Below are 23659 nucleotides of genomic sequence, written 5' to 3'. Positions count from 1 at the left end.
ATATTTTCAAAAAACACTATCAGAATCAGCTTTATTGGCCATGCAGGTAAACATGGAGTTTGATTCGGACAAATATTTAAAAAAAAACAAAAAAAAAACAGAGACAACAGACAACAAAGTAGAACAGAGAAACTAAGCATCAACATTCACATTTAACTAGCATGTATATATATTGAATTATATATATATATATATATATATATATATATATATATATATATATATATATATATATATATATATATATATATGTGTGTGTATATATATATATATATATATATATATATATATATATATATATATATATATATACATATATATATATATATGAACATAATAACAATAATAATGGGCAATGATTTGGGGATTTTAGTGCAGCAAGGTGGTAATAGTGCAAATAGTATATATGGAGGTGTCTGATTTGTTCATCAGAGTGACAGCCAGTGGAAAGAATAGTCCGGCAGCTGGATGTGATTTTTTTTCCCCAGCGTCACCTGTTGCGTCCTGTCTGTCAGGAAGTTTGTGATCTACTGACAGGTGGACGCTGGCACAGTGAGCTGGGAGACTTTAGGTTGAATATTACAAATTGAATAGAAATCTTGTAATATTAATATGGCAAGCGGAGTGGAGAGCTCAAACTGAAGGGAAATCCAACAGAAGATTCATAATGTCTTTTGATGCAATCATTGCAATCAGCAATTAATGTATTTTATTACAGCAACCTTTTGATCTTGTAGAGATGTTCCAGGCCAATTGTCTGAATTAATAACGCCTAATCTGACCCATTAACAAAGGACTGTTGGAGCACAACCAATATTGTCATAAACAAATGTTTCCAGAGGCTCCATTTTTGTAAAACGTAAATAAAGGCCATCTGCTCCAATATGTAAACAGCAGACTGTTCCTCCAATCAGGGCGTCCCTCACGTCTCGCCCCGCCCCGGTCACTACCCCTCTCTTCTCTCATTGGTCAACAGAAAAAGCCCCGCCTCCACCACGGCTCGTCTCTCACTTCCTACTGGACGTCGGTCCGCCCATCGGAGTGAAGACAAAAACAATCGGCATCCCTCATACAGCACAACATAAACAGAAGGACACGAGCCGAATATTGGTATTCCCGTCAATACCTTTCTCACGGACACGGACGCCAGCGAGGGGGAAATGGTTTCTCCGGTAACAGTGGTGAGTCTCTTCTTCAAGCCAGCGTCGGGGTCTTAGACAAACAGGAATAATGGTGGCTACTTAAGCTAACGTTGCCACACTTTTCTGAAAATGACCCATCTTTATGTTTCTGTCATGTTCTTTGCCGACCGACTGCTGAGTTAGCAGTAAATTGTTTCATGTTTTATTTGCGTTAATCACGTTCCACTTTAACCCCGAAGGTCAGTGCGTTGCTCATTAGTTTATAATTTAATGAGGAATTTATATATGCCTGCTAAAAATGTTCAACCAGTGCCCTTGGACTCCCACGTTGTGGTCAGGAGCACCTTGCCTCGTTATTTGGTGATGTGCGCGTGAGAGCAGGAACTTTGGTGTCCAGTGGGGCCGCCGCTTCCTGGACGTTTGGACACGTTTCTAGCAGCCACTGTTCACGCGGGTCCGACTCGATCTTCCACGAGCAGGAGGACGTTTCCACAAATTTCCAAAGGGAGCCTCTGACAAAAAACGAAAACCTGTCATGTGACGACCTTTTTTGTCTGTTTTTTTTGTTTTTTTCCTTCTTCTTTTCCCTTCAGGAACGCATGCGCCGAGCGGTGCTCCGCTGTGGCGGCCTTTCTTTTCATTTCCTTTGCTGCAGCTCTGCTTCATATACTCTATTGTTTGCCAGACCATTAGATACGCAATTGACCAAAGTGCTATTGCAGGAAATTGGCCATTCTGACACCCCCAAAAAACAGCTACATGAATAATTTAACCGGCCCTCGCGTCCTGTTACTCTGACAGAAGTGCCTGTAAGGATGCTGGCCATACGAACTAGTTGCTGTGGAGGTGATAATGATGATAATGATGATGCTGGGCATGTCCTAGGCTTGATAAACTTTACTTTGCCTTGGCTCCGCTGTTGCAGTGAAAGGGACGGTACAGGCATGTCCTGAGACAAAATACTGTTGATACGCATTTGTCTCCCTCCAATTTTTAAAGAAAAAAAGGGCGAGCAGATTAAATCGACTTTGTGATTGTCCTGAAACATCACATTTACCATTGCAAAGAATCCAAAATAGCGGTGAGTTACTGTTTAAGGTACTATATGTACCATAAACTATTTTTCTCACTCTAACCTCGTTTCTTATAAAGACACACTCCAGGCCATCTGGTGAAGTGCCTTTTTTTTCTCATAAAGGACTTTGTCAACTTTTGTCCTTTACAGATGATCTCGAGTCAGACACCCTGTACAAAGACCAGCACATACTTCCCTTGACTAATGTGGACATTGCACTTTATGGCTTTTGAGTACTGTACCTGGTCCCCAAATGTGTTTACAGTTCCAAGGTGTACGATTCAACTGAGATCAGTATTCCTTTGTGTGGAAGAGAACCTGCATATATTGTGCTGCAGCTAACCTTAAGTTACCTTTGGAGTTGAAGCAGCTGAAAGGGGGACCCTTCCTACGACAGTGTTGTGTGTGATGCTCCACGGAAATAACAGTCATATGAGTCACATGCCAGCTGGGCTGGCCAGGGCCATACTTATGTTACAGTTCCCCTCTACCAAATTGTGTATACAAGACTTTACAGGTCCTTTTTGATGTTTATAACACAAGTGTATGACCCAGCTTGATTCTTAGTGCAGCACAGCTGAAGAAGCAGTGCATCTCTTAGCTACAAGAAAATATCTTGCTTGTTAATGACTATGCAAATACAGTCAGTCTCTAACTAGATTATGGTGTAACACAGGAGAGGCAGGTGTTTGCAGCCAGACGTCTGTGCTACAGCGCCTCTGCAAACAGCGCCTCTGCAAACAGCACCTCTGCAAACAGCCTTCATTTATAATGTGATCGTTCAAATGGCAAGACAATAACACAATTTTTATTTTAGTTTGTCTCACAAATGAGGAAGTATGTTCTGTTCTTTTATGCTGAGTGTCACTCAGGGCTCGTAGCCGTCCCTAATGTCCCATTCAGAGTCTCTGCAGACAAACTGACGCCTCCGTCAATGTGAGTGGAGGAGGTTACAGCTTAGCCGATACCAGGCCGCACACACCTCGGCAATCTCATTCAGGTATAAGACACCAAGAAGAAGAACTTGGCGGAGCATGAGGGAATTGAAACCCGTCCTTCCACCTTCGAACAGTTTATAAATTCCACTCCGGCAATTAGGCCTTCTAGGTGTCACAATTGGATGCAGTGTGTTAGAGGAGAACAATAGCATCAGCGATTACAGCAGTAATGTGGTGAGTGATTTTGAGAAAAACATTAATATTCACCATAAGTTGTCATTTAGATTAAAATCCAGACACTCATTCAGTCCATCTAGCGATACAATGAAATACACATTGCTTGGAAGATGTGTGCTCTGTGGAACAGGTGTGTACTCATTGTTGAGATACAGTGAGTTTACATGAACAACAATGACCAAACACAGCATGAATAGGACTAAAGGTCATGGGAATCTCAGCCTTTCTCCCACCTTCCTCCATGGAATCATTTTCACCCTCTAAGTCCCTGACTGTACTTCACAGTGTGAGTGTGTTTTTTCTTCTTCCCCCGCAAGTAACAACTCTTTGTGATCATGGATCAATGCACCTAAATCTCATTGTGTCGATCTCAGGCAATGTATTCTTTCACTGCACTTTGTTAAACACTTGATATGCCCTATCTGTACACTGATCCTGACACAACAACATAACCGTGTTGTGTTTTCTTGTGTCCTGTGCTTAAGTGCCCCCCAGGGGCCTGACAAACAGAGTTATGATATTGGCTGGTCTGGGAGTCCTCGCCAGTTTTGTCTCCTCTGCTTAGCACTCACCATGCACATACCTTTGTGTGACTAGCTTTAATCGTTGTTTTATGAAGACCATTGAAAGTAATAAATGGAGAGAAGAGGAGTCTATTAGTTCACAATTTACACCTAGTTTTAGTTTTGCCTCAGTAGAAAGAGCCCTGTCTTGCTACTTGCACCTGTAAGAAGCTGATAATATTTTAAATTTATATGTAAGCAGAAAGCAAAATATGTAAACAAAAGAAGTGATCCAATCGCAGCTTGTTTTGTTACTTCTCTGGCTTGTCACATTACTTGGGGCTATTGCGATAGTGTAAAACCTGTTCTTCTTCTTCTTTTTTTGCCACTTTGGTAGACAGCTACAACCTTTGAAGAAAAAGACTTAAACTGACTGAAGTTATGTAAGATCCATGAGACAATTAAACACAAGGTGTCAGAAAGAAGCTAAGTAAAGTAAAATCCAATCCATTGGAAATGGTATGCCACAGTTTAAGAGCTTAGTTAAAAAGAAAATAATCAAGTTATGGTTCCAAAATCAAAGTGGAAGATCTAGTGAACGTGGAAGCACACAAAACAACAGGGTGTCTCCATTCTTGGCTCGTCCTTAGTCACTTCAGAACTGGAAATTCTCCACAATCAGATCATACAGATACAAAGTAGTGTTCAGCTAAAACTGCAGTGAAATGTCCTCACTTTTCAAGATATTCAGTGCATTGTGACTTCTCAATAGAGTTAAAATAATGTGAAAAGTGCATCACATTAGTTTGGCATGCCCGAGTGGAACATATACATTTTCAATCTCTGAAGATAATCACCCAAGCTTGTGTTTTGTGTCTCAAAATGCCTGTAACCATGTGGGAACTGTGAACTGTCCAATCCCTTTTGTCTTCCTGCTGTCATATCATTTACACTTGAGGTCAAACGCTTTGTCTGATCCTGTCCCGTCATTTGGTCTGTTATTCTGTTGCGCAATCGAAGGCACCACCTCCTCCCCCCTCTGTAGGAGCATAAACCATATGAACTACAGTGACCCCTCATTTATTTATCACCTCCTCTGCTTCTCCTCTCTCCCCCCAACTCTCCCCCCCAATCATGTCATCTTAATCCTTGTAACCCCACCTTTCTCTCTGTCTCCCTTCCCTAAAAGTTAAAGTTGGGACATCAGATATCAGTTCAACCTTTGCAACCCCTTCTCTGTTGTGCTATGACGCAATATGATGCCCACCCTCATCTCACTCGTATCCTCCACATCTCTCCTCCAGTGACCTCGGCTCTCATGAACCCTCACTCAATTACTCTGTCTCCTAACTCAACCTCTCCTTTCTTCTCCCTATTTAATGCCAGAGGCCTTTCCCCTGAAGCCATTCTCAGAACCCTACGTGGGTGGTCATTTCAGAGGGTTTTTATTCTTTTGACCCTGTAGGGGCCTCCTGCATTTGGACAGAAAGAAATATGTCTGGTAACACAGCTTGAAAGAAGAAATTGAGACTTGCTGGCCAGTTCTCAAGAACATGAGATACAGAGAAAGATGTGAAGGAGAGGAGAAACACAAATGAGATGGGGAGTCCAAGAAAAGAGGCAAATACAAGGTTACAGGGAGTCAAAGGAACAGCGTGGATCTTTTTGCATTTCCCCTTCTACTTGCTGTTTCTGCAAAATTTTGTTTCAGCCACAAAACACGTGCATGCCTGAAGACTGTTTCTGCCAAATAAGGAGAAGCACTTATAGTTTGCTGCTTATGTTTGCTTGTTTAAAGATATGAGATACTGTACCTGAAACACAGAGTGCTGACTGTTCCTGTGAGATATCTCAAGCCGTCTGTCCCGAGACAAATTACCTTTTGATAAGTGTACAGTAGTTGTAATAACAGTGTCAACATTGTTCACCTTGTGTAAGTGCAACCAGCTATGACTAAATTAATAATGTAAATATGTAATCTGCTTTCAGGTCAAGAGTGAAGGCCCAAAGCTGGTGCCATTCTTCAAGGCAACCTGTGTATACTTTGTCCTGTGGCTGCCCACCTCAAGCCCGTCTTGGTTCAGCGCACTGATCAAATGTCTACCCATCTTCTGCCTCTGGGTGTTTTTATTGGCTCATGGGTTCAGCTTCCTTGGTGCTCACTCCAGTGCCCGCAAGATCCTGGCTGGCCTCATCTTTTCTGCTCTGGGTGATGCCTTTCTCATCTGGCAGGAGCAGGGCTACTTTGTTCACGGTGAGGAGAAACTGTTTATTTCCATTTCTGACACTTCGATCATCATTGCTGTTGGTAAAAGCGGACTTGTATCTGGGAAGTCACAGGGACATTGCTTCATAATGTCTTATATTCGTAAACCTAAATGAAGACGGACACCAGAGCACTCAATGTCCTACTTTAATCGACTATACTTACTTTTTCCTTTTTACATACGCTCTGCTTTCATCTCTAAACAAAGGGGCCACTAATCTGACAAAATGGGTGCCTTATTTCATCGCCGATTTAGACTTGTTGTCAGATGAAGAAATGTCACATTGTGCCCAGCTCTCAGAAAGGATTATAACCAATAGAAACACGGGACAAAACTACAAATATAAGAGCCACCTTGTTTATTTTCTTCACTTCATGCTTCATAAGATTGTATTTAGATTGAAATCTTAACTGTACATATGATGTCCTGCAGGCCTTCTGATGTTCGCTATCACCCACATCCTCTACTCATCCGCCTTCGGGATGAAGCCCATTAACGTGTCTGCCGGTCTGGTGATCACCGCCGTGTCCTCTGTGAGCTACATGCTGCTCTACCCCTACCTGTCCGGCCCCTTCACCTACCTGGTGGCCGTCTACGTCGCTCTGATCGGCTTCATGGGCTGGAGGGCCATCGCGGGCCTGCAGCTGGCCAACGACCTGTGGACCTGGACCAAGCTGTCCGCCTGCCTGGGTTCCATGCTCTTCATGGTCTCCGACCTCACCATCGCCGTCAACAAGTTCTGCTTCCCCGTGCCCTATTCGCGCGCCATCATCATGGCCACCTACTACGCCGCCCAGATGCTGATAGCGCTGTCGGTGGTTGAGTGCCAGGACGCGGAGGTGGCCAGGAAGAGAACGTGAGGTGCCGCGCCGTCCGCGAGGCTGGGAAAGCGGCAGCCGCCCCTCCTCCGGCCCCTGAGTGATCATGGACACATCTCACTGCCAGATCCCCAACCCTCATGACGACCGGTTCACTCCAGTCTCTACATGGCTCTCACCCGACTACCCAACTAGTATGGTTCACATCTGTCCTCTTACCACCACGGTGGTATTTTCTTTAGCCTCTTCCGACAACAGTCCGACCTTCTTTCTTCCAACCTAGAATGGATGTCACTCAACCTAGTTACCATGGAGACACGTCTGGTAGTATTATTAGAGAGTATTACTTTGCTTGTATGTTTTAATCTAAGGGCAGCATGTCACTGGGGACCTACAAGGAGTGTGTGTGGGAGAGCGATTGTGTGTGCGTGCGCTGTCCCATCACACACAGTCACCACACGGACTCACACGTCTACTCTTATTGGTGCAATAACACAATCAGGAACGTATGCACACCTGCGTTATCATCTGCAGTCCCTTCAATTTCATTTACAACAACCACTCATCCTTTGTGTCAAAACAAATCAAAACCTGTCTCTCCGTATGAACGAATTAGGATGTCCTTGAATAACAGACAAAAAAATCGGTGAAAAGGCAAGCGGGGAAAGTTGACGCAGTTACGACTTTCGAGTTGCCTTTGTCTCAAACTATGAAGGGTAAACATCACTAAAATGTGTGTAAAACTAATGAGCATTTTCCTCTCATGTCTACATCTAAAACAAATGAACCTCGTTGTCTAGATTCTCACACAACATGTCTCTCAGGTGTTCTGTCTGCCAGGTTTTTCAGAAACATAGGGGCAAGTGTTGACATGCTCACACACACACCTGACACCTACGACCCCTGCCGTTTTACTTATTAGAAAAAGTCCACAGGGTTCCTATTGCTGAACTAGAGCAGCTGACCCATGCTGTCATTGGCCTGGGACCATGTTATGAAGACTGAAAAGAAAGGGCGATGCTACTGGTTGCAATCTTTCTGCTAATCAGCTGTTTCTGGAGGCTCTTCTGTGGGCGCCCATTAACCATGTCCCATTGCTATAAACATACACATTCCCCCAGGGCAGCCTGACTGAAAATAAAAAAAGAGAGATGGGGGAACTGACTTGTCATGTGAGGGAACAGTTATCCCCTTATTCCCAATAATTCCTTCTCACAGGACATTTCATCGGTTTTAATCCTGTAAAATCCACTCTGGCTAATCCTCAACAGGTCGGCTGATACTTTGTCTTTCATCTATCACACATACTCTCATTTGATTAACCCTTAGAAAACCGTTTATGCTTGAATTTAGTGTCCCAGTGAAATATTGAAGGATACTGTAACCCTCTCCTAAATCCAAGGCTCCTAAAAACTGTTCCCTTCGCTTATAGAGATGTGTAACCATGTGTTTTATAACATCCCCTAATGAGCTAACTCTTCCCTATTACCTAGTATACATCACTGTCATAATTATTAATTCCACTTTGTATATTGGAAAGAAAATCTATATGATCACAAATCTACACCGTAAAAGTATTAATCAATAACACAAATAGCAAAGAGATAGTTTTTGTTATTCAGAGGTTCAGTGCACACGCACCTTAATGTGAGATATTGTGCTGTACACAAAACAAACATGGAAAGTAAAAAGAAACAGACCTATGTTATGTGTTCCTTCTGAAAGGTCAGTGAACTCTGGAGCCGTCAGTAACACACGCCCACATATGCTCAAAAACACCACACATATCAAAACATGTTGATGCATCACACCAGCCACCATGGCAGATCTGCAGGCAGACCATGCTTTTGACACAAACCAAGTTTTTATTTTTCCAGAAGCAGCACACGTGTCTCAGTTTGACCTCGAGAGATGCTGATCTCTGACCTTGACCACTGCTTTGCTGACAGTTCCTCAATCTCCTTTCGGCCTGTCAGCACTGTATTTCTGCTTCGTCGGTCCGAAGTGTTTCATCAGTCTGTCTCAGTTGACCGCTCGTCTTCCGCTCTCCGTGTTTTAATTCTTCCTCCCAGCATTGCTGAGACGTCCTACTCTGCATACTCTCTCCTTTCTCCTATCTCCTCCGCCTTCCCCGGCAGAACATGTTCTTCCAAAAATGAATATTAGCCGTTGCGAGGGCCGACATCCAAAGAGGTTTGCGTTATATGCGGTCTTCAATCGGGGTTTAGTGGAGGACGAGCAGAGATGCTGGTTAACATGCCGAGTGTGCAGTCTGTAGCCAGACCAACGGGGAATGACGAGGTAGAGAAGTCATCTTACTCATCCTCACTATGTGGGCTATTTATGTACGCACTTTGTTCCTCGTGGATACGCGCCAGAAGACAGGCTTTACTTTGAAGTATTTCTGAGATTATTTATTTTATTCAACCCCACCCTTTCGACAATCTCCATGACTTTGTAAAGTGAGTTTCTGAGAGCGATAGATGAGTGGTAGCGTGTAAAGCAAGAAGTCCGATACCATAATGAGTCAGAACGTTGGCGGTTGTTATCTGGAGGATTCAGTTTTGATACTCTGTTTCTCCTCCATCGTTTCTATTTGTATTTGACTCGGGCGCGGATAACCAAAGTGTAAAAGAAAACTGAACTCATTTCACAGAGTTGAACCTGTTGGCATCAGAGCCCTCTCATGTATTAAACAAGCCTTTGTTGTGCAGGAGGCACAGGTCCCCCCTGTTGGTGCATGTAGCCCTCCAGTTAGGAAGGAGGAATGAGGAAGGAGGTCAGATACTGTAACTGGGAATTAGGCGAGGAGGTGTAATATGACACACAGGGGAAGACTCCTTTTCCACCCGGCGTGTTAGCTGACCCCCCCCCCCCCCCCCCCGCCCAGATGGCAGGCCATCAGGCGCATCGCTTTACCTTTGCCTGTCATCCGCCCTGTTCTGTGCTTTGTGCGTCCAGACAAAAGGTATCTGAGAGAGCTGTGGGAGGCCAGTATGGTTGTGCGTGATGAGCCGGAACCAGTAGCTGTTGTAGTAGAGAGGGCCCCGTGGTTTCACCCGGTCGCCCTGAATAAGTTGGCACTTTTTCTCTGATCGAACATTTTCTCTTTCTTTCCTTTTGCTGTCGTTTGATCTGTTGTCTTTGCTGTTAATGTGCTATCACACAGCTGCTGGCATTGAAACCATACAGCTGAAATGTGTGTGTGTCTTAATCACGCGTGTCAAGTATCCTCCATGTCAACGCTCATCTACAGTGATGGAAAACTACCCACCAAGTGGTTTTCATGACTACCACTGACAGTCCTCCATCAGTATGAGCCTATGAGAAGTATGTACTGTAAGAATAATGACATCATCTCTTTGTAATATTAATCTGAATCTACTGTGTGCTTCACTTTTCTGTGTACAGCACGAAGGCCAGTCAATCTATCTTCAAACAGCTAAAGTGTTACACAGAAAAGGACTGTTTTATATCCTTTTAAGTATGTGCTCAATGTTCCTTTAACTCCTTGCATTTCTGTGCGGAGAGAGATAACAGAAGTTACTTTTGATGTTGAGGGTTTAATCACAAAAAGTGACTCATCAACGCGTGGGAGAATCAGCGTTTTCATTGAAAAGACATAAATAGCTCTTAAAGTGTTACAAACCTTTCTATATGAATCTATTTTTTTTGTTATCCTTTCTTTTATTTGCAGAAAAGCAGCCCCAAATGTTGTTTTGCCTGTCACTGTGGAAGGAGCCAGGTTTGTTTTCCACAAAGGCCCTCTCAATGCATCATCTGACATAATTGTATGAACAAATGTTTTATCTCTTATTTTATTTCTAAGATGTAATTTACCATGTCGTCCTTGATTTTCACTTTGTGATTTCATTTTTTTTCCATGACCGTAGAGATGAAATAGTTTCTTTGCTGTAGTGAAACTGCTATGAATGTGAATATCTATTCTAAAAATAAATGCAATTACAATGCAACTTCAACATTACATAATTGGGTCTTTTCTGTTTGGTTACTCAAATCAAAATGTCAGCTGATCTTTATAACTGTTCAGTGTTCCTTCAGAAGCTGTCAGCCCTCAGCAGCTAAAGTGGCGTTAAGGCAAAAAGGACAAGGGAACAACAGAGAGCTCTGTTTTAGTAACTGCTGCTCTCTTTTGTCTGGCAGAGGTGGAAAATTTGCTTTCAACAAGCTTTAACTCTATGGAAACTCATCCAGACTGCTACCAATGCTTCCTCTTGCTTTCTCAGCTCTGCTTTTTTTCCCTTTTATACACACACACACACACACACACACACACACACACACACACACACACACACACACACACACACATCTCATTGTGTAGTGCCAGGTCTTTCCAAAAGCGTCTCAATCCTTCACAGCCAACTCCAGTCTTCTTTGAACACATGATGAAATTATGTTGAATTATCTGACTGCCGTACAATGTTGCCTCATTCTAGTTATTTGTTTTTTGTATGATGTATCTATTAGGTTTATTCACATAAATGCACTGTGATAGAACGTCAGGGAAAACGATCTGAAACGTATTGAGCGCCCTCTGGGTGCAGCAGCCTTTAGTGTCAAATAGATTTTCTCTTCAGGCTGTTTCCACCTTATTGTGCCGTCGCTGAGCAGAGAGGAGGCAGTTTAGTGCTCGTTGGTGCCTAATTTTCATGAACCTGGCAACCAGACTTTACCGGTCCCGGGGTGGATGTTTAGAAATGGTGTTTGTTTGAGCCAGAACAGTGACGTCAGGAAGGAGAGGGGTCGTGACCTCTCTCTGTCCATTTGGCAGCTCCTCACCGGACCACGCTCACTGCCTCAAGGAGCTGCAGACACCTCAGAGGCAATGCCTATACACAGGCTGTGAGGCCTCTTTGACCCGGAGGGGAGCACAATGCAGTTGGAAAGTAAAAGGGCGCTTTTAGTTCCGTTTCTGCACAAAAGATTACAAATGAACCATCACAGCGAGGTCATAATGGACTTTCAGTCTCAAAGGCTCAAATTAAATCTGTATTCAAACAATACTGGATGAACAGTGTTGCACTTTTTAATTTTTTTACATTGTTCACAAGTTGTAGGACAATGCAGCAGGACAGTGACAAGGCACCCAATGAGCTTCTTATGGCTAACAAGTTGATCAGCTGGCCTCAATCAAACGCATGTGTTTTACGGACAGGTCAGATTGCCATAATGGATGCAAAAAAAAAAACAGAAACAAATTGGAATTGAAATTGTCTGCATGTTTTCTGTCACTGACTTCAAAGGATTTGCTTCACAGCTCTTGTATGTGGCTGATAATACCTGTGAAGCTGGGACTCAGCACCACAATAATGTTCTAGACAGAGACGATACAAAGTAAATACTGCAGTATTAAATCCACGCTGGCAAGTTATGGAAGGCATTTCTACTGTGTGTGTGTGTGTGTGTGTGTGTGTGTGTGTGTGTGTGTGTGTGTGTGTGTGTGTGTGTGTGTGTGTGTGTGTGTGTGTGTGTGTGTGTGTGTTTTATGTATCCATACACCAGGTAAAAGTAGGAAAGTGAAATAAGGAGTGTGGTAATATAAGTGGCTGACTGAAATCAAAACCAGGGCTTTGCTTGTTATGCAGAGTAACAAGCTAAACTACTGGACACCACAAGGAGATACATGTTTTTAGCTAGTTGTGTATTTGTCAGTATGAATGCCATTGTCCAACAAGTGTATGTGGATATGCTGTACTGTGTACATATTAAATCTCTATCTTCATGCAGACTACATCCATTCTACTTGTTTGACATGGTACATGGTCTGGTACAGCAAGTATCAAGTGCGTTTGGGCAAAAACTGGAAACCCTGAAGAAAAGATGAAAGTCAAAACATTTTATTGAGGGGAAAGCATTTGTGATTTAGAGAGAAAGCAAGCTGACTAACAAGTTAAAATCCCGACCAGCACACAAACATGAACGTGCTCCTGGAGAAGAATGACAGACACAAAGACAGGAGCGAGGCTGACATCTAGTGGCCATTTGTTGCATTACCAGAGCTGGAGAAATTAGTAGTTGGAGGATGGGTAAAAAACAACAACAGCTTTTTCACCCAAATAAATCAATTCAAATCTGAAATCTAAATGATTAAAAAATGTGGTCTATATATATCTACGGTCATAAAATCGAACAAAAGCTAAAATAATTGTTAGTGACGACACTACGTGTGCACATAAGGTCAGAACTTAATCAAAGTGCATCTGTCATGGCGTCGGGTGAAGCAGACTTCTTACAAGATAAGCTTCTCTTTGTCTGCCTGCTTGGTCAGGCTCTCCTGCAGAGTCTTGTCGTCCTTATCTGGAAGACACCACATCCAGAGCGATAAAGAATTCGTCAAGCAAAGCAAATACATTTTGCTATTAAGCCATCAGTCCACATCCCTCCCTCCTTCCCTCCCTCTCAAAGCCTACCAAATATCACCAGGTTGCAGGAGCGCTTGGCTGTTCCCAGAGGGTTCTCCAGCACCAGTATGTATGTTCCACCATGTTTGGCTCCACAGGTGGGGATGACCAGGGTGCACACTCCGTTGGCTGTGCTCAAGACCGAGAGGAGTCAGATACCTTTGTGTTGCCTTTATACCAGCAGGCCTGTGCAGGGAAATACTATTATTACTTTAGGGTGTGTGTGGGGGGGGTTGGGGGGGGTCAACAGCAAAGACAGGAGACAAAAATGTTTCATTTATGTCCAGACGTCTTAGGTTGATACACCACACTGGGTCATGAGCTCCTCTCTGTCTACCTGTGGTGTTGGCATGCCCTGATAAGCACAGCTCATGGTGCAGTCACGGCCTCTGCGACCAGCGTGGTCCTTTAGTGGCAGCAGGAACGTTGGCTTCACCTGCCGGGGTCATGAGATTCCTTCAAACGAAGGCTTCTGGTGCACTCTGAGACACAGATAACATACAGAAACACAAGCAACAGAGTATTTACTTGTTATATTCAACGGTATAGCGCTGAGATCAAGTGTCTTCCCTTCTCGCCTTTCTCCTTGGCGATGACGAGAGGTTCCTTCGAGTCCAAAGGGTCGCTGTCTCCGATCGAGTTCTGCGCAATGACTCGGAAGAAGTACTTCCTGCCGGGAAGCAGCCCGGTGACGGCGTACTTGCTGCTGAAGACTCGGCCGGCCAGAGTAAACCAGGAGGCAGCGCTGGTGTCACGTTTGAGGATGACGTCGTGAGCTTCCTCGGCGGCGTCAGCCGGGCCCCCCAACACGTCCAGCGCAGAGGAATCAATTTCAGAAGGGTCTGGGAAACAGGGTTAATGATGTTTGCGATGTGATTTGCATGGGTGTTTTATTTTACTATGGTTTTAATTAATTTTGAGTATTAGTTTGCTTAGCTTTACTAGTGTGTGTGAAGCATTTGCAAATACAGTGCTTGTTTCCATGACAGTGGCAGAAAGCTTCTTCTAATTAGTTTCTTTTCTATCTGTGAATACATACTTGAATGTCAAGTACAAATACACACACACACACACACACACACACACACACACACACACACCTGCAATAGTGAGCCCAGCCTCGCTCTCAGCCCCTTTGGCTCTGAAGGTGTACTTTCCCTCATCGGCATCAGTCACACCAGAGAAGACCAGCTTGTGAACGACTCCCCGTCTGACCACCTGAACCCCTCTCAGCTCCGAAATCTGTCAACGTAACACGCAAATGATTTGTCAATGAAAAAAAAAAAAGATCAAGATCAAAAAGAGAAGTGTGTGTGTGGGCAAAAAAACTGCCTTTATTAAAAATAAGGATGTTATCAAATTTGTCAAGCTTTTTGACTATAGCAGGCATTATAGGGTTGTGTATCACATTAAGACAAAAAAGATCCTACAGTCATCTTGGCGGCTCTGTGAGGCTTTAATTCACTTGTCCTGATGCTAGACGCTCACCATGTCATTATGATTCATCCTCCGGGCTCTGTAGATATTTGTACCAAATGTTGTGGAAATCAGTCAGTCCATCCCATTGTTGTTGAGCCATTTCCCCAAAAACTAAAATGTCAACCTTGATGGCTGTAAAGAAAAAATGTAGGATCACTAAAGCTATTTGGATTAATCCTGGAAACCATTAATGTCTTGAAAGAATCTTGAGTCTCACTATACCATGATGTTGAGATATTTCAGTCTGTGCCGAAGTGGTGGACCGACACCATTGTCATGACTGGAGCTACACTACTGCCAAGTGTTTGCATGCCATTTCTATATGGGAGTGAAAAAACAAAAAAGATTTGCCACATTATCTGAGAGAAGGGCGCATTTCAAGGAGACTCTCATATCGTCTCTTACCTCCTCTCCATCTTTCAGCCACACTCCGTCCACCTTCTCATCATCAAGGACAACGCACAGCTCTGCCGGGGAGCCGGTGGGACACTGAGCATCTGACAAAGCGCTCATAGGTGAGGCAAAACGCTCTGGCATAACACAGACAAAAGATGCTTGTGTATCATTCACTAATGTTCCAACACTGATAGATTTTTTTTTCTTAATAAGAACTGGTTACCATTCACAGTCAAATGGGCAGAAGTGACATTTTGGTGGGCGTCATTGTCCTGAGTGCAGACCTCCGTGTACTCCCCCTCGTCTTTCAGCCAGCGAATGTGCACGTCCTTGGAGCTCATTTCCCTCTCCAGACGGGCCCTGCCTCTCTCCTGCACTCGGGCGTTCTTAAAGTGGATGTAAACTTGATGGGAATCCCTGGATAAAAGAAAATTGGCCAGGGGCGTGGGGGAAAAGGAGTGGCTTCAGGGTTTATTTGACCTTTAGTCATGCCTGTACTATAAACAAATGCAAAATGAGTTTAATGGCTTTAAAAAAAAATGGTAAAACGGGATTACAGGATGAAGAGATTGTATTTTGAATCCACTTATCAGGTTTGTTCTATATCTTCACTCCCTCACATACAGACCTTCATTATACACTCAAAGTTCAAGAACAAGAAAAATACAGTCTTCTCATGAATAACTGTAATTAGCACAACCTCAATTTCGATGCTTCTGTTCCTGCAACCCCAAAGGATAGCCACATGTCCTTGTGAAGATATTTACATGCCCCAGCTTGCACCTTGGGCAAGTAAGTGTCTTGTTAGACACAGCCGTAATAAATGAGCTTGTTGTGAGGAGGGATTTGGTTGGATTACTTTCAACTCAGCACTAGCGGGGTGGATTTATGATGCTACCCATACGTCTTCATTTGGACGATAGAGGGAAGATGATGTTGTTTAGCATAGCTATGAGGGAACGACGCCTCCAATCTCAGGGGAGGAAAATGAGGCTGGAACCGCTCATCTCCACTGGGTCGAAAAGTTTCTTGAAAATGCTAGTTCCACTAAAACAGCAAGTCACAGCCCTCTTGGGGGAAAACAAAACATAACAAAGCGCAACAAAACAAGTTATTAATGCGGGTGAAGCCTGTGAAATACTGTCATCCGTACGTTCAATGAAAAGTGGCACGGTGGCAGTGAGGTCTCCGATGCTCATGGACTGACTTTCACATCCTTGATCTTCAAAGTGTAGGTCAGCGCATCCTCAGACAAGGACACATCAAACTTCTCGTCTCTCTTGACTTCCTTTACCTTTACCAGTAAAAAAAAAAAAGACACATCCGGGAAAAACTATTTCCATATTACTTTGTAATCATGTGTATTTCCTTGGTGTTCATGTTTACCGAGAATGTTGTCAGTAGGTTTGTTTGTTTCAGTACCTCGATGGGATATTATGTGCCGATGTGAAAGTGTATACTTTTTGAGACCTCCAATGTGGCCGCCTGGCGCTTCATCGCTTTCTTGGGCTTGAAGTCAGACAAGAATTTCAGAGGTTCATCTGAAAGAAAAATTGGAGAGAAAAACGTCTTATTATACATATATATTTAAAGTGTATAGACAACATCATTTCGGTACCTCACAGAAAGGATTTCATGCCAAATAACAGCATTTGTAAGCTAAAAAGGATATGTGTCAATCAATTCTGAGCTGTTTGGAGAAAAATGAGACAACTACGAAAGTCCCTGAGAGACAAAAACATCTCTGGATTCATCTTGTCTATTTATATCCTGGAGATGGAATGAGGGAAGAGAAACGGTGAAATGGGACTGACAATAAATGGAGGGAACAAGAGTCTAAAAAGCTAATGAAAAACAGTCATGCACACTGCTGAACAGTTTCCCTTTCTGTCAAACACCATCAAACAAGTGAATGAAACGGGAAAGTGACACCTGAAGTGGGTAATGCAGTGTGTGGTGATCTCTCATGAGCGGTGGTGAGGATTGGAGTCCCATTCTGCACTTGCCTCTGATGATAAGCTTGGCTGACTGCCTCTTGTCTGCAGCCTGCAGAGTGTCGGAGCCCATGTCACCGAGGCCCACGCCAGCAATGCACAGCATGTGCTTGGTTCCCATCTGTCTCACTTCGTATTTCCCATGAGAGTACTGGGTCCGCAGCAGCTCTGCGCCCTGAATCGTAAACAAAATGCATAGATGAGGAGGGGGGAAGGGGGGGGGGGGTTATGTAACTGAGACACCCGTACGACTTTGAAACAGGTAGACGCATCAGTTTTACCAGAAACCACTGCATCCTGATGTTGGGATCCTTCAGATCCAGGATGGTGTCAAAGACGATGCTGGTGCCAGCTGTGGCAGTGACGTCCTCCAGGGGCTTCAGCACACGCACCATCTGGAAGACGTCACAAGCTCAAACGCTGATAGGTTTTAAACATACCACCAAAAACGTAATGTGTTCCCCATCTTCACATGAGTTGACTGAGTGTTGCGATGTGACATACCTTTGTTGCCATGTCTGTGCTGTGACATTACACTCGTCCCCTTTTCCATTCTGCTCTATTTTAAGCTATTCTTCATCTCACTTCCCAAACCCGTTCTTCCTTATGTGCTCCTGCGGTGCGTGAACAAGCTCTCTGTGTGACAGGCCTACCTCCACCTCCACTTTCTTCTTCATCTCGTTCAGCTTCCTGAGGATGCCTCTGAAGTCGGTGAAGCCGTGCTCGACGCGGATCCTCTCGTAGTCCCGCTTATCAGCTCCAGCCAGGATCTCGAGCATCTCCTCTTCTGTAGGTGGCCTCTTCTCTTCTCTCTTCTCTACGCTGCTGCGCAAAGAGAACAATTGTTCATTCGTGCTGAAATGCACATATAGTGTGGAAATCACATGTGTGTGTGTGTGTGTCTGACAATATGTCTGGCAGTATGCATATGTGCATTGACAGCTCAAAAGCGTCTTCCTCTGCTCTTGCGGCAACACTTGTACGCATTGCAGCTCTTTAGATCTCATCCTGTAGATATTTCTGGATGCATGCAAAAATAGGATCTGGGGGTGGATCAGAGAACGCTCCATCACACCATGACAGGTATTGGGAGTGTCAGGCAAAGTATTAGACAACAGGCTTGTGTTCCTACCGTTTCCTCAGCATCCTTTTGAAATCCAACGCTGGATCTATAAACAAAAGTCAGAGCATCTTAACCCGCGGCACGGAGTGAAAACAGCACGTAAACTAAGCTGAAAGCTTCTAAATAACTACATGGACTAGGAAAGGTTCACACCCTGTATGATGTGAAATGGTTGAACTCACTTTCTGTAACAAAGAGCGATGTAGAGTAAATGGCTTCTCCGTGGTTGTTGTAGACATTAGCGTCGTCCAGGGTCAGCTTTTTGCTCTTAAGTGGAGTAAATGAACTACAGGTTACCTAAAATGAATGAAAATGTCTTTACTTGTTGCTCACTATGAGACTCGATAGATAGTAAGTAAGAATCTAAAACTTTTCACACTGTCATCACATCGTCCAGTCACTTTAAATCCCACTGCAATACTTATGTGTGGCAGAAGGAGGCAGTGCCATGCTGGGAACACCCAGTAAACAGTTAGCGCCACAACTTAACAGTCATCCCTCACCAGAGAAACAGATGGCAAGGGGAGATGCATATGTCAGCACCCACAAGTTAATTGCTTTATAATAGCTATTTAAGCTTCACTTAAGCTCCCCGGCTGGTACAGAGAAAGCGTTAAATCCACTCCAGAGTGGTTATAGATAAAAGGATCAGAGAGTTTTTTCTATCTACTTTTCCTCATGATGCATGGTGTTCAGTCGGAGTTGACAGAACCAAGATGGCAGAGTCCCTCGGCTTAATGGTGTACTGAGCCGCTCTGTATGGTCACGTTCACCTTTTAAATCAATGCATTTTCACTGTATGCTGTATCTTTGGAGAAAAGTGTTGGCAGCAAAAGCTCAAATTTGGAGGCGTCTGGCAGATTGAAATGCCTCCATAGTCTATACCATCACCTGATCTTGATGATTAACTATTATTAACTATGAACTACTAACTACCTGTTTAAGACTGTAAACGTAGTGAACAATTGACAAGTCTGTAAATAACTATTCGTATTTAACACTACACCTATTCCTAACTTTAAAATGCTGTCGTGAGATGCCAGGAGCACTGTAAGCTGTGTAGTGACAAACCTTGAGGATATGCTGATTGTTAATGTTGTCATAGAAAGACTTCGTGGCATCAGACAGTGGGCACCCGCTGGCTCGTTCCCAGTTCACACTGGGCTGGAGATTCCCCGTCACTTTGGCCTTGAACACAGCATTGTCGCCTGTGAATGGCAGATCAGGCCAATCAGGTTAATGCATGTTGTCTGTACAGATACTGAGCTACAGAGGAATTACTGTTGCTCCTCTCTTGTCTGCAGTATTAATTATTATGAACAAACGTAACGTTGAATCCAACTGTAGTAATGAGAATAAAAGTTTCACATACATCTGATCAATTCTTCTTATCTTTTCCTGTTTTCCTCTTGAGACCAGTGAGTTTAAGGTCAACCAATGATGCGAGTGCTACGGCAACTCTGCAGCCTTTTGCATGTTATGACTATTTAGAGAGAGAGGCTCAAACTCCGACAGTTTAAACAGAGCAGTTACCAGTATTCTGGAGAAGCAGCAGAGTTTGTTTTCTTCTTTTTTTTTCATGGAGGTCAAAACCATCACATAAACTCTGTCACAGCATTGCTTTGTGAGGTCTTTGTTTTGGACTTTGATCCGAGTGGATTAACAGTACTTTCACCTCCAGAGTCAAATGCTTGTCTAAAGTTTACACAAAGCGGCACACTTTTACTTCCCAGTGGAGTTTAACTGCCATCTGCAGTTTCTAGGCAAACTATATGGGGAAGGATCTAAAATTAGCCCCCGTAGTCTCAAGGGCCCACAGTTGCTTATATTGCAATATAAAGAGCGATATTAGGGGACGCAAAGGGGCGTTTCTTTCAAATTCAGGCGAGTCGGTTCACCTCACCCTCTCGGGCAGTGACGGGCCGCAGCTTCTCCTCAAAGTCTGGGACAGACTCTCCCTCTGGCATCTGGGAGGATTTCTGTACCTGGCTGAAGGACTCACGCTGGACCCCAGAGTGCACTGCGGGAGCATAGAGGACGTACACATCATGGTCATGTACAATGACGCATGAATAAACTGTTCCTGAGCTTACAGAGCATGCGAAAACGTTGTTTTTGCACTGCAGTACAGAAATCATCTAGCCTGACATCATCGAGTCCCCAATGTGCTCTGAGGTGTAAGCAGAAAAAGAGTGTTCTGCACAGTGAGACAGGTAAGAAATGTCAGTTAAAGATACCAATTTAACCATCTTATGTTCATCAATTATGCCTCTTTTTCTTACTGTAAAAATACTCAAACAGATGCTCCTTCATGCCACGCCTCATGAATAAAAAGGTTATATTAGGAAGCATGGCAGATTGGGAGCGGGTGATCTTGGTGGATTATTCCTACGTTCCAAGGTCCTTGACAAGGCCTGAACAACTTTTCGTAGCTTGGTGGAGCTCATGGAGCAGGTAAAGGTGGAAGAGGTGGATGAGGAGGAGGACATCTGTTGTTCCATCTGCTCCAGTCTGCCCCCGGTGGCCTGGAGGAGCTCTGCTGCCATGACGAAGATGTGGTGCTGATGTGTGCTTTGTTGTGACAGCTGCAATTAGAGATATGAAATGATCGTTTTGGCAGAGCATATTCGTCTGACCTCAAGTCCCAATAGATGTGTAACAGCTTTTTGTTCTGATATATCCCCTCCAGTAGATATGAGGGACCAGAAGGAGGACAGTCCTAATCGTTATCTTTAAAATCACGCCCAGATACAGCTAAAAATCGTATAAAGTACTCAGATTGTAAATGAGGTTGTTCAGAGCTGTTGTGTTTGTGTACTTCTTGCTTGAGTGTTTGTGTGTGCGTGTTGAACACACATCTTGGCTCTGTCTTGGTGGTTTGTGCTTCAGAAAGCACGCACCAAAAATGATTGAAACTCGCCTCCTTTCCCCTGCTGGCTTCGTGCCCTTTCCTTGCTCTATCATACGATTTTCAACAGTGACTGCAGCAGTCCTTTGCCAGGCTTGTACAGAGATCCAATTAAAAAAAAGGTAATCCACACACCTGCAGTGTGAGATAAAGCATTGTTTGTGCCTCTGATGAACTGTGTTCCTCCTCTCCTACTTTAAATGTGGATTATTTGTCTGCACATAATATATCCACTTTAACAGAGGCTGTAGGAAGCAGATTACACACATTACAACTGCTCAAATCCAAGTGCAAGCAAAAGCCTCAGAAGGGCTTCATCTATTCTTCTAATTAAAAATGTATAACTCACTGTTCCCACTTGTCTATATTTGTGAGCCAGTATCAAAACATAGAACAGTATTTTCTGTGAGCGAGACCCGCATGTTCATGTGACTTCAGAAGCCAAAGGAACAATAATCACAAGATCACTCTCAAATACTCCACATGTTGGGTTAGTGAAGTAATTAGTTCAGTGAGCTTTGATACCGACTGAAGGAAGTTCTTTTCATGCGACCACAGCAAACTCTTTGATGGTACAAATGTATAGTCGACAAGAGTAGCAAGTGACAGGAAGCTACAAAGTGCTGAACAGGTTGCTATCTCACTGGAAGTGGAACACAAGAACATCTCTCTTTCCTTCCTACATCCCCGCCTCTTTGTTCTCTCTCTCTCTCTCTCTCTCTCTCTCTCTCTCTCTCTCTCTCTCTCTCTCTCTCTGTCTCTCTCTCTCTCTCTCTCTCTCTCTCACAGAATAGAGCATGGCAAATTGCAAAAAAAGATTTTTTTTTCTTACTCCCCTCTTGGCTCTATTCTTTCAGAAAAACCAAAACACACAGCCAACCAAACTCACGTGTTCCAGCAAAGCCTTTTCTTCCTCACAGATTTGGTCCGTGCCGTAGGTTTGCGGTTCAACGCCTTCCAGCCTTTATGATCTTCTTAATCCACACACTGCTCTCCTCTTAATGGGTTCTTGCCAGCTCGGCCTCCACTGCTCTCTTGGTTCCTTCTTGGTGGATGAGCCAAAGGCTGGAGCACTCGGCTTAAACGCCAGCTGTGTTCAGTCTCTGGACAAAAAAGGCTCTGATCCTTCCCGGGTTTGCTCGGCCAGGCTGCGCCAATCATGCTAATATTTCCCACAGGTCTGTTAGTTTGAGTGTCCACTGTGGGCCATCTCCAGCTAGTATTTTAGAAAGTCTACATTCTCCAAAGAGCATGTGGTGATGGAGAGTTTATAGCAGGTTCAGCCTCTGAGGTTCATCTCCTGCATCAGTGTCAAAGGTCTTAGGTTCATGCAAAATGCAAGTTGCATCAAATTGAAAACAATAACATACAGTATTATCATTCTCTGCTCGTCTGTGTGTGAGCTTGTAGTGTGTACTGCCTCTTCAGTGCCCTTCAGGATGTTATATATATATATATGTATATATATATATATATATATATATATATATATATATATATATATATATATATATATATATATATATATATATATATATATATATGTGTGTGTGTGTGTGTATGTATATCTGTTGTGAGCTTGTCAAACACCGGGCTATTATGGTTAGGTTATCAAGGAAGAGCATGAACAGAACAACCTTTCCAATGCATGATGAACCATAAATGCAACTTATTAGTTATCAGTAGTGTTCACAGACAAAATCTCTACTATTAATTAAACTAGTAACTTATAAGTAACAGATAGATTATGTATTATAACTATATAAGCATTGAGACACAGGCCAATATTTTCTTCAAATTTAAGCTTAATGTCAATTTAATATAATATATAATTGATTTTTCATTATTATTATGATAGCACCAATATCCCTCCCAAAGTATTTACCTGCAGATCAAATCAAATGATCAAAGTCTGATATGTGATTGGCTGTCAGCTCATTATCATTCAGTCCATCAGGATGAATGACTTAGCTTCAAAAACTTGACAGTTTGATGGTTAAACTCTATATTTCGTCTATTAATGAAATTATTATTTGTTTCATTATGTCATAATCAATTACTCATTCATGTAATATGAACACTACAACTAATTCTGTATTTAATTTTAAAGAATTATGTTCTGGCCTCGTAATACACCACACAGCAAATATTGCATATTATAATATTTTGTAGTTCATAGATTAATTCATGATAATCAAACATCTCCCAGGTAAATGCTATTTGACACTTCACAGGTATAGATCTTGAGGGCCAATGTTGGAACTGAGTGAGTAACGTTGCGTCGCGCCGTTCCTGAGTGTTGTGTGTCGTTATGCTCCTTTGAGTTTCTGCTCAACGCCTCAAAATGTAGCGTT

At 43.2% G+C, this 23659-nt stretch overlaps 2 protein-coding genes across 2 annotated transcripts; one reads left to right on the top strand and one right to left on the bottom strand.

Annotated features, from left to right (window-relative positions):
- Nucleotides 1-1012: 1012 nt before the first annotated feature.
- Nucleotides 1013-9046, top strand: tmem86a (transmembrane protein 86A). Its single transcript, XM_068603656.1, has 3 exons — nt 1013-1181; nt 5885-6149; nt 6595-9046. The coding sequence occupies exons 1-3, from the start codon at nt 1161-1163 to the stop codon at nt 7020-7022; spliced, it is 714 nt and encodes a 237-aa protein (XP_068459757.1). The 5' UTR covers nt 1013-1160; the 3' UTR covers nt 7023-9046.
- Nucleotides 9047-12832: 3786 nt separating this feature from the next.
- LOC137803758 (immunoglobulin superfamily member 22-like) lies at nt 12833-20943 on the bottom strand. The gene is given in 21 exon segments (XM_068602478.1): nt 12833-13301; nt 13415-13543; nt 13546-13591; nt 13743-13858; nt 13861-13887; nt 13984-14247; nt 14506-14647; nt 15290-15414; nt 15504-15677; nt 15680-15697; nt 16434-16481; nt 16484-16648; nt 16741-16821; nt 17287-17449; nt 17556-17669; nt 17928-18099; nt 18407-18443; nt 18580-18664; nt 19469-19605; nt 20301-20417; nt 20790-20943. Coding segments are annotated over 21 exon segments (2382 nt in total). The 3' UTR covers nt 12833-13233.
- Between the last annotated feature and the right edge of the window lie 2716 nt (nt 20944-23659).

This window comes from Clinocottus analis, unplaced genomic scaffold (assembly GCF_023055335.1).
Source record: "Clinocottus analis isolate CAN_PGR_092001 unplaced genomic scaffold, fCliAna1.0.p SCAF_6, whole genome shotgun sequence".
In the NCBI taxonomy this organism is placed as follows: domain Eukaryota; kingdom Metazoa; phylum Chordata; class Actinopteri; order Perciformes; family Cottidae; genus Clinocottus; species Clinocottus analis.
The sequence above is the reverse complement of the archived record's forward strand: the minus strand, read 5'-3'. Positions and strand labels throughout refer to the sequence as shown.

Bases quoted from the DNA above. Each gene is read 5' to 3' on its own strand.
- tmem86a (XM_068603656.1), top strand. From the start codon at position 1,161: ATGGTTTCTCCGGTAACAGTG. The intron at 1,182-5,884 runs GTGAGTCTCTTC...ATCTGCTTTCAG, and splicing joins TGGTTTCTCCGGTAACAGTG to GTCAAGAGTGAAGGCCCAAA. The intron at 6,150-6,594 runs GTGAGGAGAAAC...GATGTCCTGCAG, and splicing joins GCAGGGCTACTTTGTTCACG to GCCTTCTGATGTTCGCTATC.